The sequence below is a fragment of the Aquarana catesbeiana genome, linkage group LG03 (assembly GCF_042186555.1).
Source record: "Aquarana catesbeiana isolate 2022-GZ linkage group LG03, ASM4218655v1, whole genome shotgun sequence".
Lineage (NCBI taxonomy): Eukaryota > Metazoa > Chordata > Amphibia > Anura > Ranidae > Aquarana > Aquarana catesbeiana.
In genome coordinates this window covers 194,434,763-194,462,155 of record NC_133326.1, presented here as the reverse complement: position 1 = coordinate 194,462,155, position 27,393 = coordinate 194,434,763, and the positions used below count along the sequence as shown (strand labels likewise).

Sequence of the window (27,393 nt, the reverse complement as noted above, 5' to 3'; positions counted from 1 at the left end):
GAATCCCAACCAAGACACGACCTGCCTGGAGTTTGCATGTTCTCTCTGTGCCTGCGTGGGTTTCCTCCGGGTACTCCGGTTTCCTCCCACACTCCAAAGACATGCTGGTAGGTTAATTGGATCCTGTCTAAATTGGCCCTAATATGTATGAATGTGAGTTAGGGACCTTAGATTGTAAGCTCCTTGAGGGTGTAGGGACTGATGTGAATGTATAATATATATGTAAAGCGCTGCGTAAATTGACAGCGCTATAGAAGTACCTTAAATAAAATAAATAAATGTCTAGGTCTTCTTGAAAAATCAAACTTTTTAGAGGACTGTGACAATGCATAGTTGTACAAGTCAATCTTATAGTGCTATTTTTATTAATAATTTTTCCCCTGCTGCGGGCGCCCTGTGTGGGGCTGGTCCAGTAGGTCTCTGGGGACTAGGTTGTCTGTACCCTGTGGGTCAGACCTTTTTTGTTTTTTCTTCCAGGCTTCTGGAGGCATCTCCTCTCCCGAACCCTGATTCTGTATGATAGGAGACTTTCCTTTTTCTCTTACTTTTTCTTCTTTTCTCTCCCTACTCTTTCCCCTTCAATTGATACGTGTCTAACCTGTCTTTATGTTACAGAAATCCACGTTCTCAGATTAACAACGCATATAATCTTCCATTCTTATCCAGTAAATTAGGTCATTTTTATGCTTTTGGTCAGCAGACTTCCTAGGGTGAGTGAGGAGTTAATTCAAGAGTACTCTAATTGACTTTCATGGCTGATAACAAACAGACCTTCCTCAAAATAGCTACTCACAATGTTCAAGGCCTTAACTCCCCAAATTAAAAGAAGAAAAATTCTGGATTACCTTAAATCCCTAAACATAGATATTCTCCTACTTCAAGAGACGCATTTTCCTATGCGATATAGTCCCAAATTTATACACCCACATTTCCCCCCAATTTCACCTATCTAGCACTGAAAATAAAACTAAAGGGGTAGCTATCATTTTTTCAGAATCGTGTAAATTTTTTTTTTTTTTTTTTTTTTTTTTTAAAAATCACAAGAAACAGGTCCACAGGGACCGATATAACATTAATAAACATCGTAACAGTATGATAGAAACAATTACACAGAAAACATAGAGAAAGCCTTCTTTTGTCTATTCCAAAAACATCTCGTAATGCAATACTAGTTGAAGTTGATAACTTCCAGATATTAAGAATATGTAATGTCTCCAAAATTAGAATCTATGAATGCTGACCGTGTTTCTCAGACTGTATCCTTATCGTATTATAGCCATCAAATGCAAATAGAAACGAAACGGTCCATAAAATGTCCCTTTGTGAATCCTGCATCTTTCCATTTTCATAGAGGGAAGAGTAGAAGGAGAGTAAAGAGAAAGAAAAGAGAGGGGGGGGGGGGGGGGGGAGGGGGGAGTCCTCAGTTTGTTCCATTGAGACCACTCGTCAGTCTATTATTTAGCGGTTAACTAGTTTAACAGTTTAGTATTTTATTTTATTAGGGGAATTTCTAATAGTGGATTTCAGCCCATATTAGGTACCTGTGTCCTCTCTGCGGAGGGCTTGTCCCTCCTCTGAGTATTGAAACACGTTCCATAGCTGCCAGGTCCTAGAGTATGACTCTCCTCTATTTTGATTCGTGAGAATCAGGTCTTCAAATTTGTTAATTTCATCTATTTTCCTAAGCCAACAGGAGATGGAGGGCGAGTTAGGGGATTTCCAGTTAAGGGGGATACATACTTTAGCTGCATCGAGTAGGTGGCGTATAATTCACTTTTTGTATATACGAGCAGGTGTATCTGTAGCGTGTAGGAGGAAGAATGCCGGGTCATCGGGGACAGTGCGGTCAGTAAACTTTTGTACTATCTTGCGAACCTCCTCCCAAAAAGGCCTTATCCGGGGGCAGGACCAAAAAATGTGTATTAACGTGCCTGTGTCTTGTTGGCATCTCCAGCATAACTTCGATGTCTCAGGGAAAAGTTTGTGTAATAATGCTGGTGTTCTGTGCCATCTCGTAAAGATTTTGTAGTTAGTTTCTTGGAATTTGGTACATATGGATGATTTATGTATGAATTGGAGGATGTGGGATCGTTTTTGTGAAGTGAAGTGGCAATTTAGGTCTTTCTCCCATTTAGCAAAGCTAGGGTGTTGGTAGTCCCCTGGTGGTGTGATGAGCATGTTATAAGTGAGAGATAGTGTGTGCGAAAGCACTCCACTTTCCGTATAGATTTCTTCAAAGATAGTGAGGGGTGGTTCATTTACCGTTGAGGGGTCAAACTGTTAAGCTAGCCCTCAGGAAATCCAAACGGTAAAGGCCGTTCGTGTCCGAGAGCTCAGCCGGCGTCGCCCATCTTCCCCCAGTACTGAAATGGGAAGCTTGATATCTCCCCGCGTCCCTCAGCACGTGGAATGTGGGGTCTGTTATTCCTGGTATAAATTGAGGGTTTCCTATTATGGGCCTCAATGGTGAGTTCCTAGTGGAGAGAGATGTTTTTATTAGGCGTGCGCACGTTTTCGTAGTGTTCCCAATCATTGGGTGAGATCGTATTTGTGAGGGGAGTATTGAGCCGCACCAAGGGGCTCTATGGAGGGGAATCTCAGCTTGCGCTTGCTCTAATTGCACCCATATGTCGGCACCAGTCGATAAGCCTACTTAAGTGTACTGCAAGGTAGTATGTTTTGATCTCCGGCATGGCCAATCCTCCATGGTGTTTTGGTAGTGATAGTGTTTGTCTTGGAAGGCGTGGTTTTTTTCCCCTGCCCACAGGAAAGTCAGGAATAGGGAATGCACTTGTCTAAAGTAGGCTGCGGGTATGTGTATAGGTAAGGCCTGTAATAGGTAGAGAAATTTGGGAAGTATCATTTTTAGTATGTTACAACGTCCAAACCAGGAATGTAGGCCGTTTTTCCAACTATTGAGTCGTTTTTGGACAGTGTTCAGTAAGGGCGGGAAGTTGAGTTTGAAGAGTTGGGAGAGTGTTGAGGGGATATAAGTGCCTAGGTATTTCAAGGCTTTGTCCGTCCATTTGAAATGGAAGGTGTTCTTGAAGTGCACGAATTGGGTCTGTGGTATCTCTATACCCATTGTTTCTGATTTGTTGAAATTTATTTTTAGGTTAGAAAGATGACCATAGGTCTCAAACGCCTTCATTAAGTTTGGAAGTGAAATGGTTGGATTAGTAAATAGAAAACATCAAGTCATCTGCGTACGCAGACACTTTATGTTGGGTACTCTGCACTGCGATCCCCGTAATGTCTGGATTTAGTCTCACATGGCAGAGGAAGGGTTCCAGTGTTAGGGCGAAGAGTAAGGGCGAGAGTGGGCATCCCTGCCTGGTTCCGTTTAATATTGGAAAGGGATCCGAGACAACACCATTAGCCCTGACTCTAGCTGACGGATTCGAGTATGCTGCAGATATCCAATTAAACAGCAAAAATCGTGTAAATTTGAAAAGATTATAGGAGTATATTGATCCTGAAGGGAGAATACATTTAAGTACAGGGTACAATAGAAGGACACCTATACACTATAGTATCTTATTATGCTCCCAATAGAGGACAGGCTGTCTTTTTTAAGACTATGATGGACACATTAAACCCTATGCTAGCGGGCACAGTCATTTTGGGGGGAGATTCGAATGTAGCATTCAACTGTAGATAAATCTAAACCCCTAAAGGATCAACTATCTTGCCCAACTAAAGAAAGTCATAAAATTGCAAGAATAATTTCTACTCATGGATTAGCTGATGCCTGGAGGGAACTAAACCCCACTAAACGTGATTTTACACATTATTCACACCCTCACAATGTTTATGCTAGAATAGACCATATTTTGACCCCCACATACCTAATACCATCAATTCGCAGTGCCCAAATTAAAGACACAGCCTTATCTGACCATTCAGTGGTTGTTATAACTATATGTTCTAGTATGCTAAGTAGAAAGCGAGGTCATTGGAAATTAAATGAGTCAATTCTATCTAACCCACATAATTTAGAGATAATTGATAAAGCACTTAACGATTATTTCTCTCTTAATGACACGGGGGACATTTCATCTGAAACTCTTTGGGCTGCCCATTAGGCCTTCATTCGAGGTAAAATTATTCAAATCTCTACCCAAACCAAAAGAGAACAAAGAGCTGAAATAGAGCGTTTAGAAACTGAATTTACTACCCTCAGAGCTCGCCACAAATGAGATCCATCTTTGGTCTCTATCTCCCTATTAGATAAAGTTAGACTGGAGATGGAGTAGTAATAAATTTTATTTACATTCAAACAAGATAGGGTCATTACTAGCGACAAAACTCTCCCCCCGAATCAAAATTCATACAACACCCAAGATTAGAATAGCAGGTCAACCCCCCACAGCTAATCCAGTCAAAATCTTAGACGCATTCCAAAATTTCTACTCCAAAAACTTTATAGCTCTTCTCATTCAGATAAAGATTAAATTTTTAAATATCTAGATGAACTCCCTACCCCAACTCTAACTCCCTCACATAAAAATTTACTAGAAACTCCCTTCACGGTAGATGAAGTCCAGGAGGTCATTAAAGACCTCAAAAGAGGGTCAGCACCAGGACCTGATTGTTTATCTATTCCCTATTACAAAGCCTTTTCAAGAACTTTAGCCCCGCATCTGACCAACTTCTTTAATTCTAAAACACAGGGTGTTCCCTTAGATACTCACCTCAACTCAGCATACATCACAATCATCCCCAAACCTGATAAAAACCCTGAAGAAGTCAACAATTATCGCCCAATCTCTCTCATTAATAATGATATCAAGATAATGACAAAAATATTGGCCAACCGTTTATCATCCTTTATTAACTCCTACATACATAAAGACCAAGTGGCCTTTATCCCAGGCAGACAAGGCCCGGATCAAATAAGACGAGCAATTAATTTGATCTCCATTCTACAATCTGGCTGGGGGGGGGGGAGGAGTGAGACAGGAGGGGCTCCTTTTATCACTTGACCTGCAAAAGGCCTTTGACACAATTTCTTGCCCATACATTTTCTCCCTTTTAGATCGTTGGGGATTTGGTAGGCGCTTCATAGGCCTACTTCAATCCCTACATTCGCAACCTAAGGCGCTAATTCGTTTACAAGGACATTATTTGAAACCAATAACTATAGCCAGGGGAACGAGACAGGGATGTCCGCTTTCCCCTATAATATTCACTATTGCTATAGAGACTTTAGCAATAGATATTCGCCACAACCCAAACATTAAGGGGGTTTCATGTGGAGATCAAACCCACAAAATGTGGGCTCTTCGCTGATGATCTTCTCTTATTCGTGACCTCTCCATTGACCTCTCTTCCAAACATATGTCAGACCCTTAATAAATTTTCTAAAATAACAGGCCTGAAGGTCAACTATACAAAATCCCAAGCCCTTAATGTTTCGCTCCCCCCATCAACTGCATCTCAGTTAACAGTCATTCCAATTTGAATGGAAAGACAGCGCCATCAAATACCTGGGTATTACTCTTACTGCCCGTTTTGAAAATCTCTACACAAAACAACTATCCCCCTTTGTATAAGAAATTAGAAAATGACCTTAAAACCTGGTCCAAACATGAACTCTCCTGGTTAGGTAGGATTAATTCGATTAAAATGACATTGCTCCCAAGAATTTTATATTTTTTCAGATCTCTTCCCATTCCAGTTAATAAATCTCATCTAAAAAAAAAGAAAAAAACTCCAGAGCAAGATTCTCAAATTCACATGGGGTGCCTGTGGCTATCGAATACCCCAACACAACTTATATCATCATAAAAGTAAAGGAGGACTATTAGGCCTTCCTGATCTTCACAAATATTATATAGCAGCTAGACTGGCTCAAATATCTATAATTTACTCAAAACCTGAAAAACCAGACTGGATCACCATAGAGCAACAGGCAGTACCCCACTTATCCCTAGATTAGGGTGTCCATCTAAACAAAGACCTCCCATAATGGCCCCAACTATGTCCCAATCTTGCGCTCTTTGGGACAGCCTCAGAACTCATCCGTCTCTCATTTCCATGGGACGTCCCCTATCACACTTATTCAATAATCCGGACTTCCCTCCAGGCTTAGATAGAAAAGCATTCCAATGGTGGGTGGACAAGGGACTATATCGTATAGGACATTTCTTTAGATCTGGAAGGCCCATAACCCTTTCCTATTGCGTCAATACGCTAAAACTTCCGGATTCTGAAATATTCAGCTTCGATCTCATTTCTAAATTCTTACACCAAATTTGGAAGGATAAACCCCTTCCACTCCATTTCACAAAATTTGAGATCTGGTGAGAACAAGCTATGGAACAAAAAGGAGGAAATTCTGTGATTTACTCGTGCCTCACTCACCCTACAGCTAAATCCTCCTATATGGAGGCCTGGGAAAATGATCTTCAATTCAGTTGGAGCTTAGAAACCTGGCATTCCGCCTACTCAAAATCTTTCAGGGGAATTCTTAACGTTTCCCTGATGGAAGCTAACATTAAGGTTATAACCAGGTGGTATTTAACCCCCACCAAGCTTGCAAGCATATATCCAACCGCAGACCCAACTTGTTTCAGAGGCTGTCAACTATTAGGAACGATGGTTCATACTTGGTGGGGATTTCCTAAGATCCGACCATTTTGGAACAAGGTTTTTAATGATATTTAAGGTGACTGGTCATCAGATTGCTAGATCCATTCATGTAGCTATTCTTAATGCCCACATACCTCTCATTCCAAAGCACACACAAAAATTAATTCACTTCATACTAACAGGATCCAAACTTATAATAGCGAAAGCTTGGAAGAAACCTAAGCCCTTCTTGTCAGAGGTCAGAAGAAAAGTGTCCTGGATAATGACCCAAGAAAAGTTAACCAGCATTTTAGCCGACAAGATCCCACAGTTTGAACAAATTTGGGATCCTGCGATTAAATATATAGGGACTTATATTTAGCATGTTGTTATATCGGCTCTCTCTATTCCCATGCATTAGGATAGACCCGTATCCCCTCTCTTTTTCTCCTTTCCCTTTCCTTTTTCTGTCTTTACATTTATATGTCTTGAGGACTCCTGGAAATGACATTTGAAGATTCTCACCTACAATTTTAATTTATTATATCAATATTTATAGATAAGTTTATTTTATCTTTCTTTTTGTTGGACCGGATGTTCCTGTCTCAATTTCCTTAATGATCCCCACCAGATCGGATTATCTAATAAGTTGACTACACAGGAATAGAATATTTAATTGTATTTATTTATATCCAATTTTATTTTTTTTTCCCCACTTATCAAAAGCATACGTTTGTGAAATAGTCATTTCCCAGGAATTAATGTTATACAATGTTAATGAATATTTAAAACCATTATTAAATGAATTGTATTGTATTCTATGTTATTTAAAAAAAAAAATATTTTGAAAGTAAAAGAGGCACATCTAAGTATGCAGGCATCCAGGGTAAAGCTGTCCACATAGACCATCCCCCGCACCACCGGTTCTCACCGCTGTCAGTCTGCAATCATGACTGCGAAGACTACCCTGCAGTAGAGCGATCTGAAATCGAGGCTTGAACCGCTCGTGGAGGGCAGCGTGGAAGGGATGACATCAATGACGATGCGGAGGACTGTCTAGGTAGACAGCTTTACCCCAGATGCCTGTATACTTAGATGTGTCTGTTTTAATCAACTGAGTTTCTAAATGTTGTACCTTCATTAAATGTAACTGTATTGCTACACTTAGAGGCATCTTTCCTTTTGTATACTCAGTTGTGGCTTGACGCTACTTGTATATCTAGTATATCAAGTCAAAATTTATTAAAAATTTTGCTTGTCTTGCAAAACGCTCCCAAACCAAGGTGTGTGTGTGTGAGCACGTGTGTGTTTTTATTATTATCATACACACATTATCTGTCTGTCCATGCACTCCGGCTTAATCGCTGCTTCTATAGGAGTTTTGTGTTTTGCCTGTAGAAGCTACTCAACGTTATCTTACATGTCCATGCACATTAGGACAATTACAAGCATATTTTAGGCTCAGCGTTTAGAGGCAGGATAAAAAAAAAAAAAAAAAAAAAAGCTAAATTCTCCTAAACAGTTTACAAAAATGCTCTATATGGGTGGGTTTTTTTTTTTAAGCCCAGTGTGCATGGGCCCAAGACATACAATAAAAAACACAGGGTGAAAGGTAGACATTGTTATAGCAAAATAAAAATGTAAAATCAGATGGAATGTTTTGGTATGTGGACTTGTGAGCACAAGCGAATGTTAAAGTTCCTAAAAACATCTGAATACATTTGAAATTCACAGCAATGCAACTGAAGAAACTGCATCAAAAAAAATAAATAAAAAAATAAAAAAAGTTAGTGTGCCCTTTCAGAAAAAAAACGAAAAGGTGAACTAAAGGAGAATAGCCAGTCTTGCATAAGCCGTAGAGGCGTCAGTTTTTCCTTCATTCAACCACTGGGTTGGGGAAAAAATAAATAAAAATTTAAAACAAAAAACTATTTCGACAGCAGGGACACTTCGCACAGCTTAATCCTGACAGGGCGGCTGAACAGCACACAATCTGTAGTGGTGATACATGGATCAAAATTCAGACGGTCCCTACTGAACCGGCCGAATTTTGACCCATGTATAGCCAGCCTAACATCCTCCTCATCCCTGCTGTGTTTACCTCTGAGGATGCTGAGCCGTCAGTGCCCACGAAGCAGATCCAGCAAATTGGGGATTTGAAACCCTTGCTCCTCTCTGCGCAACCCTTCCGAGACAGACCAGAGATTCATGGTGCAGGTGCTGCCCAATCAGAACTGCTCTGGTCCATCCCACAAGCATTGCACCTAGAAGTGAGAGAAGAGCAAGGATTTCAAAACCAGCTGTGCGGGCACTGACAGCTCAGCACCCCTGGAGGTTAAGTGCAGCAAGGGCTAATGGGCTGTACAGTGATAGTTTACTTTTTAATTTATTTTAAAAAGTTGAATACTTTAAAAAAAAGTGGATGTCAACCCTAATGCCGCGTACACACGAGCGGACTTTACGGTAGACTTTGCCCGGCGGACGGGATTTGGTCGGACAATTCAATCGTGTGTGGGCTCCAGCGGACTTTGTTTTCTCAAAAGTTGGACGGACTTAGATTTGAAACATGTTTTAAATTAATCCGTCGAAATCGAGTCCGGTCGAAAAGTCCACTCGTCTGTATGCTAGTTCGACAGACAAAAAGCCACGCTAGGGCAGCTATTGGCTACTGGCTATGAACTTCCCTGTTTTAGTCCGGTCGTACAACATCACGTACGAATTCGACAGACTTTGGTGAATTGTGTGTAGGCAAGTCCGTTCGTTCAGAAAGTCCGTCGTAAAGTTCGTTGAAAAGTCCGCCGCAAAGTCCGCTCATGTGTACGCGGCATAAGGTTCCAGTCACACTTGTGCAACGTGTCATGTGACTTTAGACATTAGAGTCACACAACAAAGTCCAGACCATTCTTTTCAATATAACCCGAATGTGGGCAACATAGAAAAGGTGCCTGCACTACTTTGGTCCGACCTCTGATGCGACTTTGGTTTAGATAATGTAAATTCGGGTCAAAGTCACATGAGAAATCATGTGACTTTGGAGACACTAATGTGAATGGAGCCCAACGCCACGTTTCTCAACTCTAGTCCTCAAGGCGCCCCAACAGGTCATGGTTTCAGGATTTCAATCAGGTAAAACAGCTGTGGTAATTACTAAGGCAGTGAAACTGATCAAATCACCTGTGCAAAAAAAAAAAAAATGGAAAGCCTGAAACCATGACCTGTTGGGGCACCTTGAGGACTGGAGTTGAGAAACACTGGCCCAACTGGATGACATTTTGGAATGTATATCAAAACTACTGTCTTGTTTATTTTACAAAAAAAAAAAAAATTATATAATATATATATATATATATATATATATATATATATATATGCACCTTAGGGTTTCTGATCTCCTGCAGTTCATGCAGCCTCTTTTTGTCTACATGCATGTAATCCATTGCTGTGCTTCGTGCATTTGCAGAGGAGCCTAGAGTCTCCAGTGAAAGCACATAGGACAATCCTGGAAAGCAATTGGAATACAGGTACAGAGTGTTGTCCCATTTAACAGGAAGCACTTGCACAAAGGACCTACACCGGACACTTTATTAGTTACACCTTGCCAGTACCAGGTTGGACCCCCTTTTGCTTTTAGATCTGCCTTAATTCTTCGTGGCATAGATTTAACAAAGGTGTTGGAAACATTCCTCAGAGATTTTGGTCAATAGTGACATGATAGCATCACGCAGTTGCTGAATATTTGTCGGCTGCACATCCATGATGCAAATCTCCCATTCCACCACATGCCAAAGGTGCTCTACTGGATTGAGATCTGGTGACTGTGGAGGCCATTGGAGTACAGTGAACTCGTCATCATGTTCAAGAAACCAGCTTTGTGACATGGTGCATTATCCTCCTGGAAGTGGCCATCAATAGATGGGTACACTGTAGCCATAAAAGGGATGGACATGGTCAGCAACAATACTCCGGTATTAAACAATGCTCAGTCGGTACTAAGGGGCCCAAAGTGTGCCAAGAAAATATTCCCCACACCATTATGCCACCAGCCTGAACCATTCATACAAGGCAGGATGGATCCATGCGTTCATGTTGTTTATGCCAAATTCTGACCCTACCATCTGAAGGTCAAAGCTGAAATTGAGACTCATCAGACCAGGCAACGTTTTTCCAATCTTCCATTGTCAAATTTTGGTGAGCCTGTGTGAATTGTAGTCTCAGTTTCCTGTTCTTAGCCGGCAGGGGTGGCAACCCCAGTGTGGTCTTCTGATGCTGTAGCCCACCTGCTTCAAGGTTCAATGTGTTGTGCATTCAGAGATGGTATTCTGCCTACCTTGGTTGTAGCAAGTGGTTGAGTTACGGTTGCCTTTCCATCATCTCAAACTAGTCTGCTATTCTCCTCGGACATCAACAAGGCATTTATGTCCACACAACTGCCACTTACTGGATATTTTCTCTTTCAGACCATTCTCTGCAAACCAATGCATTACTGCCATGCGATTGGCTTATTAGCAATTTGTGTTACCAAGCAATTAAACAGGTTTACCTAAATAAGGTGGCCAGCGAGTGTATATCGTGGGATCAACAAATGTTACCTTAATTAACAATAGTTAGTAGGTGGATTTAAAAAAAATGTTTTTTGCTATGGATTAAATAAAGAAGAGTGGGTGAAGACAAGAGATTGTATTATATACATACACACTTTGTTGCCACACAGTGAACTTTATTTTGTTGCATAGTTAAAAGATGTATGGGCAAAAGCATTTTTTTGGCTCTCTTCGGCCTGGTTCACACCTATGCATTTTTAGTGCGTTTCAGTTTTGCAGAAACTCACTGCAGTCCATTAAACGTGGTTTCCTATAGGTCATGTTCACATCTACATTTTATGGAAAGGGCCAGGGACTTTTTCCAGTTTTTTGGTTCCATAGGGATACGCAAACTACAACCTGCATAGGTGTGAACCAGACCTTCTGGGTCACAGAAGTGCACTTACTTGCTATAGCCCAGTGTCAGCTGACATCCCAGAGACGCTTCAGCCTATAAAAAGGAAAAAAAAATAAAAAAAAAAAAAAAGACCCGACAGTAATGTTGGGATCCACTCAGGATACCCGATGGGCAACAGCTGACTCGGCCTATCAGCATGCTGGTTTAACTCTTCCAGGCCTTTCGCTCTAGTGAGTGCTGGAGGGGGTGTGACTGATAGTGACCACACTGCTCCAGAAAGACCAAGAACTGAGCGATCAGCAGGCATGTTCTCATAGAGGCGAGTATGTACAGAGTGTGTGTGTGTGTGTGTGTGTGTGTGTGTGTGTGTGTGTGTGTGTGTGTGTGTGTGTGTGTGTGTGTGTGTGTGTGTGTGTGTGTGTGTGTGTGTGTGTGTGTGTGTGTGTGTGTGTGTATATATATAAATTTATTTTTTTCATTCCCACACTTCTCTCTTAAATGAAAGCAGCATAGTTTAACCCCTTCCCACCGACCGTACGCAGATATACGTACTCGGCTTTCGGGGGTTATACCGGGATGATGCCCTCAGCTGCAGGCATCATCCCGGTACCGTTGTTTAGAGCCGGCGATTGGCTATCCGTGTATAACAACCGATGCGGCTAAAAGCCGCTCGGCTCTTATACCGGAGCAGCAGGAGGGGAGTGCGTGCAATTATAAAGCGTGACATGTTTGGTATCTATTTACTCGGCGTAACATCATCTTTCACATTATACAAAAAAATTGGGGTAACTTTACTGTTTGGATTTTTTAAAATTCATGAAAGTGTCCCTTTTCCAAAAATTTGCATTTCTTAAGGACCGCCTAACGCGGATTTACGTCGGCAAAGCGGCACGGGCAGGCAAAATCACGTACATGTACGTGATTTGCCTTCCGCGGGTGGGGGGTCCGATCGGACCCCCCCCCCGGTGCCCGAGGCGGTCCCGTTCTGTTCCCCGGCGATCCGAGATGAGGGGGAGGCCATCCGTTCGTGGCCCCCCCCTCGCGATCGCCGCCGGCCAATGGGAACATTCCTTTGCTGCTGTATGCTAAACAGCAGCAAAGGAAATGATGTCATCTCCCCTCGGCTCGGTAGTTTCCGTTCCAGCGCCGAGGGGAGAAGACATCCGAGTAAGTGAAAACACTACACACACACACAGTAGAACATGCCAGGCATACAAAACACCCCGATCCTCCCCCCGATCACCCCCCCCCCCGTCACAAACTGACACCAGCAGGTTTTTTTTTTTTTTTTTTCTCTGATTACTGCATAGTGTCAGTTTGTGACAGTTACAGTGTTGGGACAGTTAGTATTACCCCCCTTTAGGTCTAGGATACCCCCCTAACCCCCCCTAATAAAGTTTTAACCCCTTGATCACCCCGTCACCAGTGTCACTAAGCGATCATTTTTCTGATCGCTGTATTAGTGTCGCTGGTGACGCTAGTTAGGGACGTAAATATTTAGGTTCGCCGTCAGCGTTTTATAGCGTCAGGGACCCCCATATACTACCTAATAAATGTTTTAACCCCTTGATTGCCCCCTAGTTAACCCTTTCACCACTGATCACCGTATAAATGTTACGGTTGACGCTGGTTAGTTCGTTTATTTTTTATAGTGTCAGGGCACCCGCCGTTTATTACCGAATAAAGGTTTAGCCCCCTGATCGCCCGGCGGTGATATGCGTCGCCCCAGGCAGCGTCAGATTAGCGCCAGTACCGCTAACACCCACGCACGCAGCATACGCCTCCCTTAGTGGTATAGTATCTGTACAGATCAATATCTGATCCGATCAGATCTATACTAGTGTCCCCAAAAACACAGTGTTAGCGGGATCAGCCCAGATACCTGCTAGCACCTGCGTTTTGTCCCTCCGCCCGGCCCAGCCCACCCAAGTGCAGTATCGATCGATCGCTGTCACTTACAAAACACTAATCGCATAACTGCAGCGTTCGCAGAGTCAGGCCTGATCCCTGCGATCGCTAACAGTTTTTTTGGTAGCATTTTGGTGAACTGGCAAGCAAGCACCAGGCAGCGTCAGGTTAGCGCCAGTAGCGCTAACACCCACGCACGCACCGTACACCTCCCTTAGTGGTATAGTATCTGATCCGATCAGATCTATACTAGCGTCCCCAGCAGTTTAGGGTTCCCAAAAACGCAGTGTTAGCGGGATCAGCCCAGATACCTGCTAGCACCTGCGTTTTGCCCCTCCGCCCGGCCCACCCAAGTGCAGTATCGATCGATCACTGTCCCTTACAAAACACTAAACGCATAACTGCAGCGTTCGCAGAGTCAGGCCTGATCCCTGCGATCGCTAACAGTTTTTTTGGTAGCGTTTTGGTGAACTGGCAAGCACCAGCGGCCTAGTACACCCCGGTCGTAGTCAAACCAGCGCTGCAGCAACACTTGGTGACGTGGCCAGTCCCATAAGTGCAGTTCAAGCTGGTGAGGTGACAAGCACAAGTAGTGTCCCGCTGCCACCAAAAAGACAAACACAGGCCCGTCGTGCCCATAGTGCCCTTCCTGCTGCATTCGCCAATCCTAATTGGGAACCCACCGCTTCTGCAGCGCCCGTACTTCCCCCATTCACATCCCCAACCAAATGCAGTCGGCTGCATGAGAGGCATTTTCTTTATGTCCTCCCGAGTACCCCTACCCAACGAACCCCCAAAAAAGATGTTGTGTCTGCAGGAAGCGCGGATATAGGCTTGACACCCGCTATTATTGTCCCTCCTGTCCTGACAATCCTGGTCTTTGCATTGGTGAATGTTTTGAACGCTACCATACACTAGTTGAGTATTAGCGTAGGGTACAGCATTCCACAGACTAGGCACACTTTCACAGGGTCTCCCAAGATGCCATCGCATTTTGAGAGACCCGAACCTGGAACCGGTTACAGTTACAAAAGTTAGTTACAAAAAAAGTGTCAAAAATATATATATATATATAAAATAAAAAAAAATAGTTGTCGTTTTATTGTTCTCTCTCTCTCTCTATTCTCTCTCTATTGTTCTGCTCTTTTTTACTGTAGTCTATTCTGCAATGTTTTATTGTTATTATGTTTTATCATGTTTGCTTTTTCAGGTATGCAATTTTTTATACTTTACTGTTTACTGTGCTTTATTGTTAACCATTTTTTTGTCTTCAGGTACGCCATTCACGACTTTGAGTGGTTATACCAGAATGATGCCTGCAGATTTAGGTATCATCCTTTTCAGCCAGCGGTCGGCTTTCATGTAAAAGCAATCCTAGCGGCTAATTAGCCTCTAGACTGCTTTTACAAGCCGTGGGAGGGAATGCCCCCCCCCCCACCGTCTTCCGTGTTTTTCTCTGGCTCTGTCTCAACAGGGAACCTGAGAATGCAGCCGGTGATTCAGCCAGCTGACCATAGAGCTGATCAGAGACCAGAGTGGCTCCAAACATCTCTATGGCCTAAGAAACCGGAAGCTACGAGCATTTTATGACTTAGATTTCGCCGGATGTAAATAGCGCCATTGGGAAATTGGGGAAGCATTTTATCACACCGATCTTGGTGTGGTCAGATGCTTTGAGGGCAGAGGAGAGATCTAGGGTCTAATAGACCCCAATTTTTTCAAAAAAGAGTACCTGTCACTACCTATTGCTATCATAGGGGATATTTACATTCCCCGAGATAACAATAAAAATGATTAAAAAAAAAAAAAATATGAAAGGAACAGTTTAAAAATAAGATAAAAAAAAGCAGAAAAATAATAAAGAAAAAAAAAAAAAAAAAAAAAAAAAAAAAAAAAAAAAAAAGCACCCCTGTCGCCCCCTGCTCTCGCGCTAAGGCGAACGCAATCGGCGGTCTGTCGTCAAACGTAAACAGCAATTGCACCATGCATGTGAGGTATCACCGCGAAGGTCAGATCGAGGGCAGTAATTTTTGCAGTAGACCTCCTCTGTAGATCTAAAGTGGTAACCTGTAAAGGCTTTTAAAGGCTTTTAAAAATGTATTTTGTTGCCACTGCACGTTTGTGCGCAATTTTAAAGCATGTCATGTTTGGTATCCATGTACTTGGCCTAAGATCATCTTTTTTATTTCATCAAACATTTGGGCAATATAGTGTGTTTTAGTGCATTAAAATTTAAAAAAGTGTGTTTTTTCCCCAAAAAATGCGTTTGAAAAATCGCTGCGCAAATACTGTGTGAAAAAAAAAAATGAAACACCCACCATTTTAATCTGTAGGGCATTTGCTTTAAAAAAAATATATAATGTTTGGGGGTTCAAAGTAATTTTTTTGCAAAAAAAAAAAACAACTTTTTCATGTAAACAATAAGTGTCAGAAAGGGCTTTGTCTTCAAGTGGTTAGAAGAGTGGGTGATGTGTGACATAAGCTTCTAAATGTTGTGCATAAAATGCCAGGACAGTTCAAAACCCCCCCAAATGACCCCATTTTGGAAAGTAGACACCCCAAGCTATTTGCTGAGAGGCATGTCGAGTCCATGGAATATTTTATATTGCGACACAAGTTGCGGGAAAGAGACACATTTTTTTTTTTTTTTTTTTTGCACAAAGTTGTCACTAAATGATATATTGCTCAAACATGCCATGGAAATATGTGAAATTACACCCCAAAATACATTCTGCTGCTTCTCCTGAGTATGGGGATACCACATGTGTGAGACTTTTTGGGAGCCTAGCCATGTACGGGACCCCGAAAACCAAGCACCGCCTTCAGGCTTTCTAAGGGCGTGAATTTTTGATTTCACTCTTCACTGCCTATCACAGTTTCGGAGGCCATGGAAAGCCCAGGTGGCACAAAACCCCCCCAAATGACCCCATTTTGGAAAGTAGACACCCCAAGCTATTTGCTGAGAGGTATAGTGAGTATTTTGCAGACCTCACTTTTTGTCACAAAGTTTTGAAAATTGAAAAAAGAAAAAAAAAAAAAAAGTTTTTTCTTGTCTTTCTTCATTTTCAAAAACAAATGAGAGCTGCAAAATACTCACCATGCCTCTCAGCAAATAGCTTTGGGTGTCTACTTTCCAAAATGGGGTCATTTGGGGGGGTTTTGTGCCACCTGGGCATTCCATGGCCTCCGAAACTGTGATAGGTAGTGAGGAGTAAAATCAAAAATTTACACCCTTAGAAATCCTGAAGGCGGTGATTGGTTTTCGGGGCCCCGTACGCGGCTAGGCTCCCAAAAAGTCCCACACATGTGGTATCCCCATACTCAGGAGAAGCAGCTGAATGTATTTTGGGGTGCAATTCCACATAGGCCCATGGCCTGTGTGAGCAATATATCATTTAGTGACAACTTTTTGTAAATTTTTTTTTTTTTTTTTGTCATTATTCAATCACTTGGGACAAAAAAATAAATATTCAATGGGTTCAACATGCCTCTCAGCAATTTCCTTGGGGTGTCTACTTTCCAAAATGGGGTCACTTGGGGGGGTTTTGTACTGCCCTGCCATTTTAGCACCTCAAGAAATGACATAGGCAGTCATAAACTAAAAGCTGTGTAAATTACAGAAAATGTACCCTAGTTTGTAGACGCTATAACTTTTGCGTAAACCAATAAATATACGCTTATTGACATTTTTTTTACCAAAGACATGTGGCCGAATACATTTTGGCCTAAATGTATGACTAAAATTTAGTTTATTGGATTTTTTTTATAACAAAAAGTAGAAAATATAATTTTTTTTCAAAATTTTCGGTCTTTTTCCGTTTATAGCGCAAAAAATAAAAACCGCAGAGGTGATCAAATACCATCAAAAGAAAGCTCTATTTGTGGGAAGAAAAGGACGCAAATTTCGTTTGGGTACAGCATTGCATGACCGCGCAATTAGCAGTTAAAGCGACGCAGTGCCAAATTGGAAAAAGACCTCTGGTCCTTAGGCAGCATAATGGTCCGGGGCTCAAGTGGTTAAAACACCGCTGCACAAATACCGTGCGATATAAAATATTGCAATGATCTCCATTTTATTCTCTAGATTCTCTGCCAAAAAAAAAAAAATATATATACATAATGTTTGGGGGTTCCAAGTAATTTTCTAGCAAAAAATACGGATTTTAACTTGTAAACACCAAATTTCAAAAATAGGCTTAGTCATGAAAGGGTTAAAAAAGATTGAAAACATAAAAGTGTATCTGAAGCTAAACTTTTTGTTTAGGTAGATTGTAAGGCTACATTTGCATGGACAGCCAGGTGCAGTCGCCGGAGAAAAGCAGACTCTTGACAGCACATCTAAATGATATATGCACATTGTGTGCAAACCTGAGCAACTGTCAGATTTGCATTCTGTACAAATCAACAGCCAGTGCCACTTCATCTGAGTTGGGTACATGCAAACAGAGACTGACTGACCCTGGATGCAAACAGTGTGCTTCTAGGGACACCCCGTTTCTGGCTGAACACATACTGGCCACAGCGAATTGGTCAGTTTGTATTTAGCCATAGCACAGAGTGCAGTTGTGTCCAGAGGAGGGCATTTAGCCGTGTCTTAAATGTGACAAACCAACGAACCCCAAGGCCAGCATGTATGCTCCCTAAAATAAAAAAAGTCAAAACCCCATCACGTTTACACTGCTATGGGGAAATCACTCCATTTATCTTGCTATTCATTGTCCCCATGTCAGACAGTGATTATAAAATCTAAAATGTTATGATTGTCACTAGAAAAGGAGGTGGGTGTAAATATTCCAATGGGAATGCCAGTTTCCTTCAACTTCAAAAGGAAAGTTTCCCTCTTGGAGCGATTTTACTTCATGTTGAGCCTCTAGGACAGGAAGTAATAAAAAAAAATAAATAAATAAATAAAAAACAAAAACACACACACACACACAACACCTTATGCGTTATACTTACCTGCTAAGCACATAGCAGCCCTGACCCTCCTCCTCTCAGGTCCCTTGGCCCCTCCCCCACCCTCTCGCCAAGTACCCCCATAGCAAGCTGCATAGAATGCATTACAGAAAAAAAAAAAAAAAAAAAAAAATTTAAAAAAAATAGAATTGTACCCTTTGACCACCTTGGTTTAAATCCATTAAATACATTTCAAGTGCAAAAAAAAAAAAAATTGTGTGGAGAGTCTTAGTGCGCAATTACACTATGGGGGACATTTCTGAATCCTGCAAGGCAAACCAATGCTTAGCAGGAGTAGAAAGACATCACAAGGAAGATTTAATAGAAAGTTACAGCCCAAGATATACAATTCTTGCTTTGGCTGCTCTAAGGTCACACTGGTAACTGACCGAAATCCTAAAATGGAGAGGGATGTGATCGTACAGGAGTGGGATAAAAGCAGGCAAGAATACACATCTTGCTTACACAGGCTAGTGTGCATGGGTATTAGGAAGGGGAAGGGACCGTTTTTAAGGCTAGTCAGGGTACGCCTGGAATTCCACTTTAATTATGCATCTATTGAGAGAGGAAATCTGTCTTGGAGCTTTGCCAGCTGTCACACTTGACTGCACAGGAAAACTGACACACAGGTCTGTAAAGTTGTCACAGATTTGCAACTTGTGTTCCTAATCTGCTTGATTACTGTCCCCCATGTTAGCTCCTTCTCTTCTCCATGTGCCCCCAGCATGTACAAATGTGCAGGCTCAATCCTGAGCAAGGTCGTGCGCATCTATTGACACACGCAGCGCAGCCCCACCTCCTGCTCTCTCCTCACAGCATTTAATTGATGGCCAATGGCTCCTGCTGCTTTAGTCCCTGGGAGACAAGGGAGAGGGGAGAAGACACACAGCTATGCAAGGTGCTCGATCAAAGGACGTAGGGTGTTTTTTTTGGGGGGGGCTGGGTTTTGACCTTAATGGGGTGAATGCATAAAAAAAAAAAAAAACACACCACACACACCTTTAACTTTAGAACCACTTATGCACAGAATGCATTAGAGTAATAAAAATGTTTGCATTTAGAACCACTTTAAATACACTAACAAATTGAAGCCAAAGTTGAAGCAACAGTTTTGTTCCTTTTGGTATAAAAGTTTGACAAATAACAGCTGATCATTATAAGAGCCCCTGCTTTTGGGAAATGGTTTGTCCCAAGAAAGACTGAAAAAGAGATCATAATAAAGGTTTGCTTTTGGGTTGAATACTGCTCTGTGGACCATGGGCCCCATCTTGTATAAGAGCAGGGTGAACAGCAAGCTTTGTTGAATCTTTTAAAGTACCATAATCAAGTCCAGTTTATAAATGACAAAGATCCTAATGGGAGTCTTGATTGTTACTTTGAACAACTGCAGGCTTTTATTAAAGAGACATGCACTGTGTCTTGTGCAACAAAATCCCCCTACCTGCCTGCTTATCATCTCCTTAGGCATTGTAAACAGCTGCGCATGTGCAGGTCAGCTTACAGTGCCAGGCTGGTCTCTGGGTGCCGGGATAACAGCCTCCTGCATATGTGGAGGAGTGACATAACCCACCGCCAGCAAATGAAGAGACCTGAAAAACAGCACTGAGAAGATACCTGCGCCGGACCATAGGGATAGGCAAGTATGGAGGAGACTTTAGTTCCCCTTCAAAAGCAGAACAACAAACAAAAAAAGCTATTGAATTCCATTTTAAATATTCAAAGCAACCCCCCCATCCACCCAAGTCTCCATGCTTTATTTTGCGGATTTTAAAAAGAAAGGTTTAAAAACAAGTAAATAGAATATACTTTCCAACTGATTTACTAATGCAAACCGCATAAGGGTTAACAATAGTCAATGTTGGCAGAGTGTTAAAGTGATTGTAAAATGCAAAAGTTTTTTTTTTTTTTTTTTTTTTTTTAAACCTTACTGCACTCTATGCAGTTAAAAGAGAAAAAAAAAAAAAAAAAAATTCTGCCTGCAGCATTCCCCTTAAATGCATACCTTAGACAATCTCAATCCAGCAATATGCACAAGAGCAGTGGCTCTCTCCCTCCTCACTGGCTCAGAAACAGCAGCGGGAGCCATTGGCTGTCAATCACAGCCAGTGAGGAGAGAGCAGAGGGTGATGCTCATGAGCAAGCACATACAAGTGCCCCCATAGCAAACGACCTGCTACGGGGGCACTCAGCAGGGGTGCAGAGCCAGGCACCCCAAACACAGTGCAATTTTGCCACAATTGTCCTGCGACAAAACACACGAAAATCACGGCAAAAAACAATGCCAAACGCGCCTGGTTTAGTTCCAAAGTTAAGTACATGAGCTTTTTTAGCGCGTTTTTTGGAGCGGAGGGAGGCCCATTCAAAATGAACGGTGCCGCACCACAAAATAGTGCAAAAAAACACCACGCTGTAGCATTGCTTCATGTCATTCAGGTGTGAAAGAGGCCCAAAACCATTGCACAAGGCAGGCAAGTATAACATGCTCGGAAAACAAAAAAACAAAAAACAAAACACATTTTTGTTTGTGTACAGCGTTACATGACTGTGCAAATGTCATTCAAAGTGTGACAGCGCTGGAAGCTGAAAATTGGCCTAGGCAGGAAGGGGGTGAAAGTGATTACAAAGCCTGAATGCATTAAGGGAAAAATCCTTCTGTGTTCTGCTCCCCCCACATACTTACCCAAGTCCCTTCTCGATCCAGCAATGCGCAAGGGAACCTCAGAGGTCCTGGGTCTCTCTCTCTCTCTCTCCTCACTGGCTGAAACACAGCGGTGGGAGCTATTGGCTGTCACAGTCAGTGAGCCAATGAGGAAAGAGCAGGGCTGAGTCGCAGCTGTGTTTTATGGACACATAGATCGGGGCTCTGGAACGATTATGCACCAGTGCCCCCATAGAACGCTGCTTGCTATTGGGGGCACTGGTCAAGGAGGAGCAGCCAGAAGACCAAAGAAGAAAATTGAGGCTGCTCTGAGCAAAACCATTACACAGAGCAGGAATGTATGATGTGTTCGTTTTTCTTTTTTATTTAAAACAAACCTTTAGAATCACTTAACCGCTTGCCGACCATATAACAAATACGGAAATAAGGGACTCTCCTGTGGCAGATCACATACCACTGGTGACCCAGCTGTGCAGTGATTAAGGCACAGCGAATGCGGATCAGCAGGTGTCGGCCAACGGATGACCACCAGAACCCGCCGATTAACGGGAATTTACACAGGACAGAGCCCTGTCAGCAGGGGGGAGTAATGGATTTTCTTTCCCCACAAAGCAGGGAATAAAATCATTTGCCTTAGTAAAAGCACCTCACACGGTATACAAAAACACTGGCTAGGAACACATTTAACCCTTTGATTTCCCTAGATGTTTAACCCCTTCCCAGACAGTGTCATTAGTAAAGTGATAGTGTATATTTTTACCACTGATCACTATTAGTGTCACTGGTTCCCATAAAGTGTCAGTTTGTTCCCGACTGTGCGCTGCAATATCGAAGTCCCACTATAAGTCGCTGATCACCACCATTACTAGGAAAAAAAAAAAAAGTTACATATACACACACACACAATCTCACGTGAGTACACCCCCCTTACAATTTTTGTAAATATTTTATTATATCTTTTCATGTTACAACACTGAAATGACACTTTGCTACAATGTAAAGTAGTGAGTGTGTGTATAACAATGTAAATTTGCTCCCCTCAAAATAACTCAACACAAAGCCATTAATGTCTAAACCGCTGGCAAAAGTGAGTGAAAAAGTCCAAATTGGGCCCAAAGTGTCTATATTTTGTGTAGCGACCATTATTTTCCAGCACTGCGTTAACCCTTTTGGTCATGGAGTTCACAGGTTGCCACTGGAGTCCTCTTCCACTTCTTCATGATGACATCACAGAGCTGGTGGATGTTAGAGACCTTGCCCTCCTCCACCTTCCGTTTGAGGATGCCCCACAGATGCTCAATAGGGTTTAGGTCTGGAGGCATGCTTGGCCAGTACTTTACCCTCAGGTTCTTTAGCAAGGCAGTGGTAATCTTGGGAGGTGTGTTTGGGGTCGTTATGTTAGAATACTGCCCTGCGGCCCAGTCTCCATAGGGAGGGGGATCATGCTCTGCTTCATTATGTCACAGTACATGTTGGCATTCATGGTTCTGTAGCTCCCCAGTGCCGGCAGCACTCATGCAGCCCCAGACCATGACACTCCCACCACCATGCTTGACACCAATGTGAACCAAATAAGTTTATCTTGGTCTCAACAGACCACAGAATATGGTTCCAGTAATCCATGTTCTTAGTCTGCTTGTCTTCAGCAAACTGTTTGTGGGCTTCCTTCTGGGGTGACAGCTATACAGACCAATTTGATGCAGTGTCCGGTCTGAGCACTGACAGGCTGACCCCCCACCCCTTCAACCTCTGTAGCAATGCTGGTAGCACTCATACGTCCATTTCCCAAAGAGTTCTTTGCCATGAGGTGCCATGTTGAACTTCCAGTGATGAGAGAGAGAGACACAGAGATTTAACACACCACCTCCCCATTCACACCCGAGACCTTGTAACACTAACGAGTCTCGTGACACCGGGGAGGGAAAATGGCTAATTGAGCCCAATTTGGACATTTTCACTTAGGGGTGTACTCAATTTTGTTGCCAAAGGTTTAGACCTTAAATGGCTGTGTGTTGAATTATTTTGAGGGGACAGCAAATTTACACTGTTATACAAGCTGTACACTCACTACTTTACATTGTAGCAAAGTGTCATTTCTTCAGTGTTGTCAAATGAAAATATATAATAAAATATTTACAAAAATGTGAGGGGTGCACTCACTTTTGTGAGATACTGAAATAAAAAAAAAAAAAAATGTACACAATATATAGATATAAGTTAGATAACATTTGCATAAAACTAAGCTGAATACGCTTATTGGGATTTTTTTCCGACAAAAAACATGTAGTAGAATACATGCTGGCCTAAATTTATGAAGGCGAAATTTGATTTTTTTTTTTTTATATTGGATGCATTTTATAGCAGAAAGTAATTTTTTTTTTTTTTTTTAATTGTCAGTTTGTTTATAGCGCAAAAACAAAAAAAAAAAATAAATAAATAAATGCTGAGGTGAACAAATACCACCAAAAGAAAACACTATTTGTGAGGGAAAAAAAAAAAAAAAAAAAATTGTTTGGGTACAGCGTTGCACAATTGTCAAAGTAACAGTGCCATGTCGCAAAAAGTGGCCTGGTCATGAAGGGGGGGTAAATCTTCAGGAGGTTAAGTGGTTAAAGTTAAAAACTGTGCTGCTCCCCCCCACAGCCTATACACACACCTGAGCCCTTCCCGATCCAGCGACGTGCAAGGGAACCTCAACTGTCCAGAGTCACTCTTCACTCATTGGCTGAGACAGCAGCATAGGCTCCCACAGCTGTCAATCACAGTCAGTGAGCCAATAAGGAAGAAGCAGGAAGGGGGGGCGGGTCACAGCTCTACATGTCTTAGACCCCTTTCACACTGAGGCTCTTTACAGGCGCTGCAGTGCTAAAAACAGGGCTTGCATATCACCTGTAAAGAGCCTCTCCTGTGTCTCCAGTGTGAAAGCCTGAGTGCTTTCACAGTGGAGTGGTGCGCTGGCAGGACGGTAGAAAAACTCCTGCAGGCAGCATCTTTGGAGCGGTGTATACACCGCTCCTGCCCATTGAACTGAATGGGCACCGCTGCTGAACTGCCGGCAAAGCGGTGCTTTGCGGGTCATTTTAACTCTTTTTTGGGCCACTAGCGGGGGTTAAAACCACCCCGTTAGCGACCGAAAACCCCCACAAAGACGGCAGTAAAGCGCCGCTAAAAATAACAGCGCTTTACTGCCGATTGCGCCAGTGTGAAAGGGGCCTTAGGGACACACTGAGCACGGTTCGGGAGCGAGCACGCACCAGGGCCCCCATAGCAAGTGGCTTGCTATTGGGGGGGGGGCACTGGTCAAGGAGGAGAAGCCAGGAGAGCTGGCAGGGGACCTGAGAAGAGGATTGAGGCTGCTCTGTGCAAAACCATTACACAGGTAAGCATGGACTTTTGTTTTTTGTTTTTTTAAGCAAACCTTTAGGCCTCATGCACACTGGATGTTATAAAATAAAAAAAAACGCCAGTAACTTTGCAGTGAGTTTTTCAACTTTTTTTTAACTGGATCAAAAATGTTAAACCCCAGTTGAGGCGTGTTTGACTTTAGAGCGTTTCTACAGCTGGAAAACTCCTCTCAGGACCCACTAGTTGTGGTGGTGGGGGGGGGGGGGTTTACAGCAAAAAGCAGTTGATATCAGCCTGTGTGTGCGCATGTCAATATATTCCAATCGCACACGTTCCTGGTTAAAAGGCACAAAAATATTGGGTGCTGCAGCGATTACCAGTTTTGGGTTCTGGAAACATCAAGCAAACGTACATTTTCGCCAGCACACCATGGATCAGCAAAAAGTTGTCCAGAAAGGTTTTTAATGGAAAAAAGGTCACATCACAAAAGGGGTGCAATGTTTTGGGGCTGCGCAGGACCCCTTTGTCAGGCAAGTGAAGTGAATCACTTGCCTGACGAAGGGGTCCCGCGCAGCCCCAAAACATTGCACCCCTTTTGTGATGTGACCTTTTTTCTATTAAAAACCTTTCTGGACAACTTTCTGCTGATCCATAGTGTGCTGGCGAAAATGTACGTTTGTGTGTGCGCATGGACACATAGGATAACATGCTGGAGAGTTTGACTGTAGTAAAAAAAAACGTCTGAAGCCAAAAACAGCAGCAGTAAAAACATCCAAAAACATGTGAGGCCTTAGTATCCAGGAGCGGCCGGTCCAGAAGGCTCGGCTCACACTGGGACGGCTTCAAAGTCGCCCGACTCTGAAGCCAGCCCGCACAGTGCGGACTTGTTAAATAGAAGTTGATGCAAGCCGTTCTGAAGTCTCCCCCCCGCCACAAGTAGTGCAGGAACCTTTTTCTAAGTTGTAGCGACTCGATGAGAAAGTTCCCATTGCACTGAATGGAGCGCAACTTGTCAGGTGACCAAGTTGACCCGGTGTGAACTGACACTAAGGGGCGCCACCCCCCTAGTTTGCATGTGGGGCGCCCGACTCATAGGTTTCTATGAGGTCCCCCCCCAAGCCACAAGATTAGAGTCTTGAATTGGCTTAAAGTGGTTGTATGCACTAAAGGAAAAAAAAAAAAAAAACACCCACACACACCTATAGGGCAAAGGCATAATGAGCTAGTATGCACTGCATACTAGTTCATTATGAAGAACTTGCGTTAGAAGTGTCAGCACCACATCTTGGTCACCACTGAGGGAGCTGACATGTTCCCTCTGCATTTCTTCCGGGGTTCTCAGCTCCAACACTGCGAGTGGCTGGAGCACGTGCGGGGAGTCCTCTGTCCTGGTAGGATCAGCTGGACCTTCAGAGATAAATATCTCCTAAACCGTGCTGGTCTAGGAGATATTCATTTTACCTTCAGGTAAGCCTTATTATAGGCTTACCTGTAGGGAAAAGAATAATGTTGGGCTTGGGGGCGCAGTGAATCCACCCACTTGTAACACTAGTGATTCAGTATTCTTACTGCCCCCCCCCCCCCCAAAAAAAAAAAAAAAAAAAAAAAAAAAAAAAAAAAGTTTAGTACCAGCCGCCACTGTTAGGCCCCTCGGGGTTTTCACACTGGAGACACAGCAGCGGCTGTTTCAGGTCGGTTTGCAGGCACTATTTTTAGCACAATCGCATCTGCAAACCGCCCCAGTGTGAAAGGGGCCTTAGAATGACTTCAAGCAAGCTGCTAGCAGGGTTCCAAGAAGCAGGAAGCCTGCTATCAGCGTGTATAAAGTGTCAATCAGCACTCCTATTAGGATGTGTACAGACTGGAGGTGATCAGAGTGTAGAAGCCGATGTGAGTTGGTGAGGACTAGCTATGTGTAGAGGTTGGGCACTTACCGATGCCGAGTCCCACCACTACCCGGCCCCCTAGCAGGGTCTCCTTGTCCCGGGCAGCGGCCAGTAGAGCGGCTCCCGCCATGAACATCAGGCTGGCGAGGAGGATGCACGGTCTGCGCCCCACAACTCCATTCAGCACCCCGCCTGCCAGAGCCGACACGGCCGCCGCCCCCACCGTGCTGGACACCAGCAGCTCCTGCCACAGAGCCGACAGGTTCATGTCCTTCTTCAGCAGCAGCATGGCCCCCGACACCACCCCGGTGTCATACCCGAACAGGAAGCCCCCCAGGGCGGAGAACACCGACACCACGTATACAAAAGTCGGGGTGACATCCTGCTGGAACTGCCGGCGGGCCGCCCTCTCCAGGTCCCCCCCGGTCATCGAGGAGGAGCCCCCGGTGCCCTGACTGTTAATGCTGCTGCACGAGTCGGCGGCGATGAGGCTCCTCTCCCCGGCTCCCTCCTCCGGCTGCTGAGGCGGCTTCCTCCTCTTCTTCTCCCCCATCAGGTTGCTCAGGCTCCGCAGGGTGTACTCCACATTGTCGCTGGCTTTGCGGGACATAGGTGGTGACTGGTGAGGCCGCTCGGGTCACACGTGTGGCGCCTTAGACGAGCAGCCCGGAGCACAGCATCGTACTTTACGGCCACTTTGTGCCTCTTCCCTCCGGGTGACTGAACGGACCTCTCTCTCTCTCTCTCTCTCCCCTCACAGCATACAGACAGAGGCGGCCGTACACTCACACCGCTCTCACACGGGAGAAGAACGCTGGAGGGGCGGGGCTGGGCTCGTCACATGACAGGCGGCAGCTGATTCTCTGACGTCACCGGGAGGCTTCAGAGGTGTTTTCGCCTCCAGTCAGTAGGCTTTTCATATCCGTGTACTGCTCAGAGCCGGGAGCGGCTGATCCTCATATAATGACACTCATCAGGCATCATAGGGCGATGGAAGCCGGCAGCTCCACTCTATGAATAAAGCATATTATCCCTCTAAGGAAGCGCTGCTCGCATAACGTTTACTCATTGAACGCTACAAACACAGCAAATTTTTTTTTTTCACCAGTTCTAATCAATTGCCAATCG

At 43.5% G+C, this 27,393-nt stretch overlaps 1 protein-coding gene across 1 annotated transcript in view; it reads right to left on the bottom strand.

Moving 5' to 3' along the window:
• Positions 1-27,125, bottom strand: part of SLC2A13 (solute carrier family 2 member 13) — a 387,337-nt gene extending 360,212 nt beyond the window's left edge. Inside the window, exon 1 of the mRNA XM_073619685.1 lies at positions 26,314-27,125. Coding sequence (XP_073475786.1) covers positions 26,314-26,875 — 562 coding nt within the window. The 5' untranslated portion in view covers positions 26,876-27,125. The remainder of the gene's footprint in view (positions 1-26,313) is intronic.
• Positions 27,126-27,393: the final 268 nt, after the last annotated feature.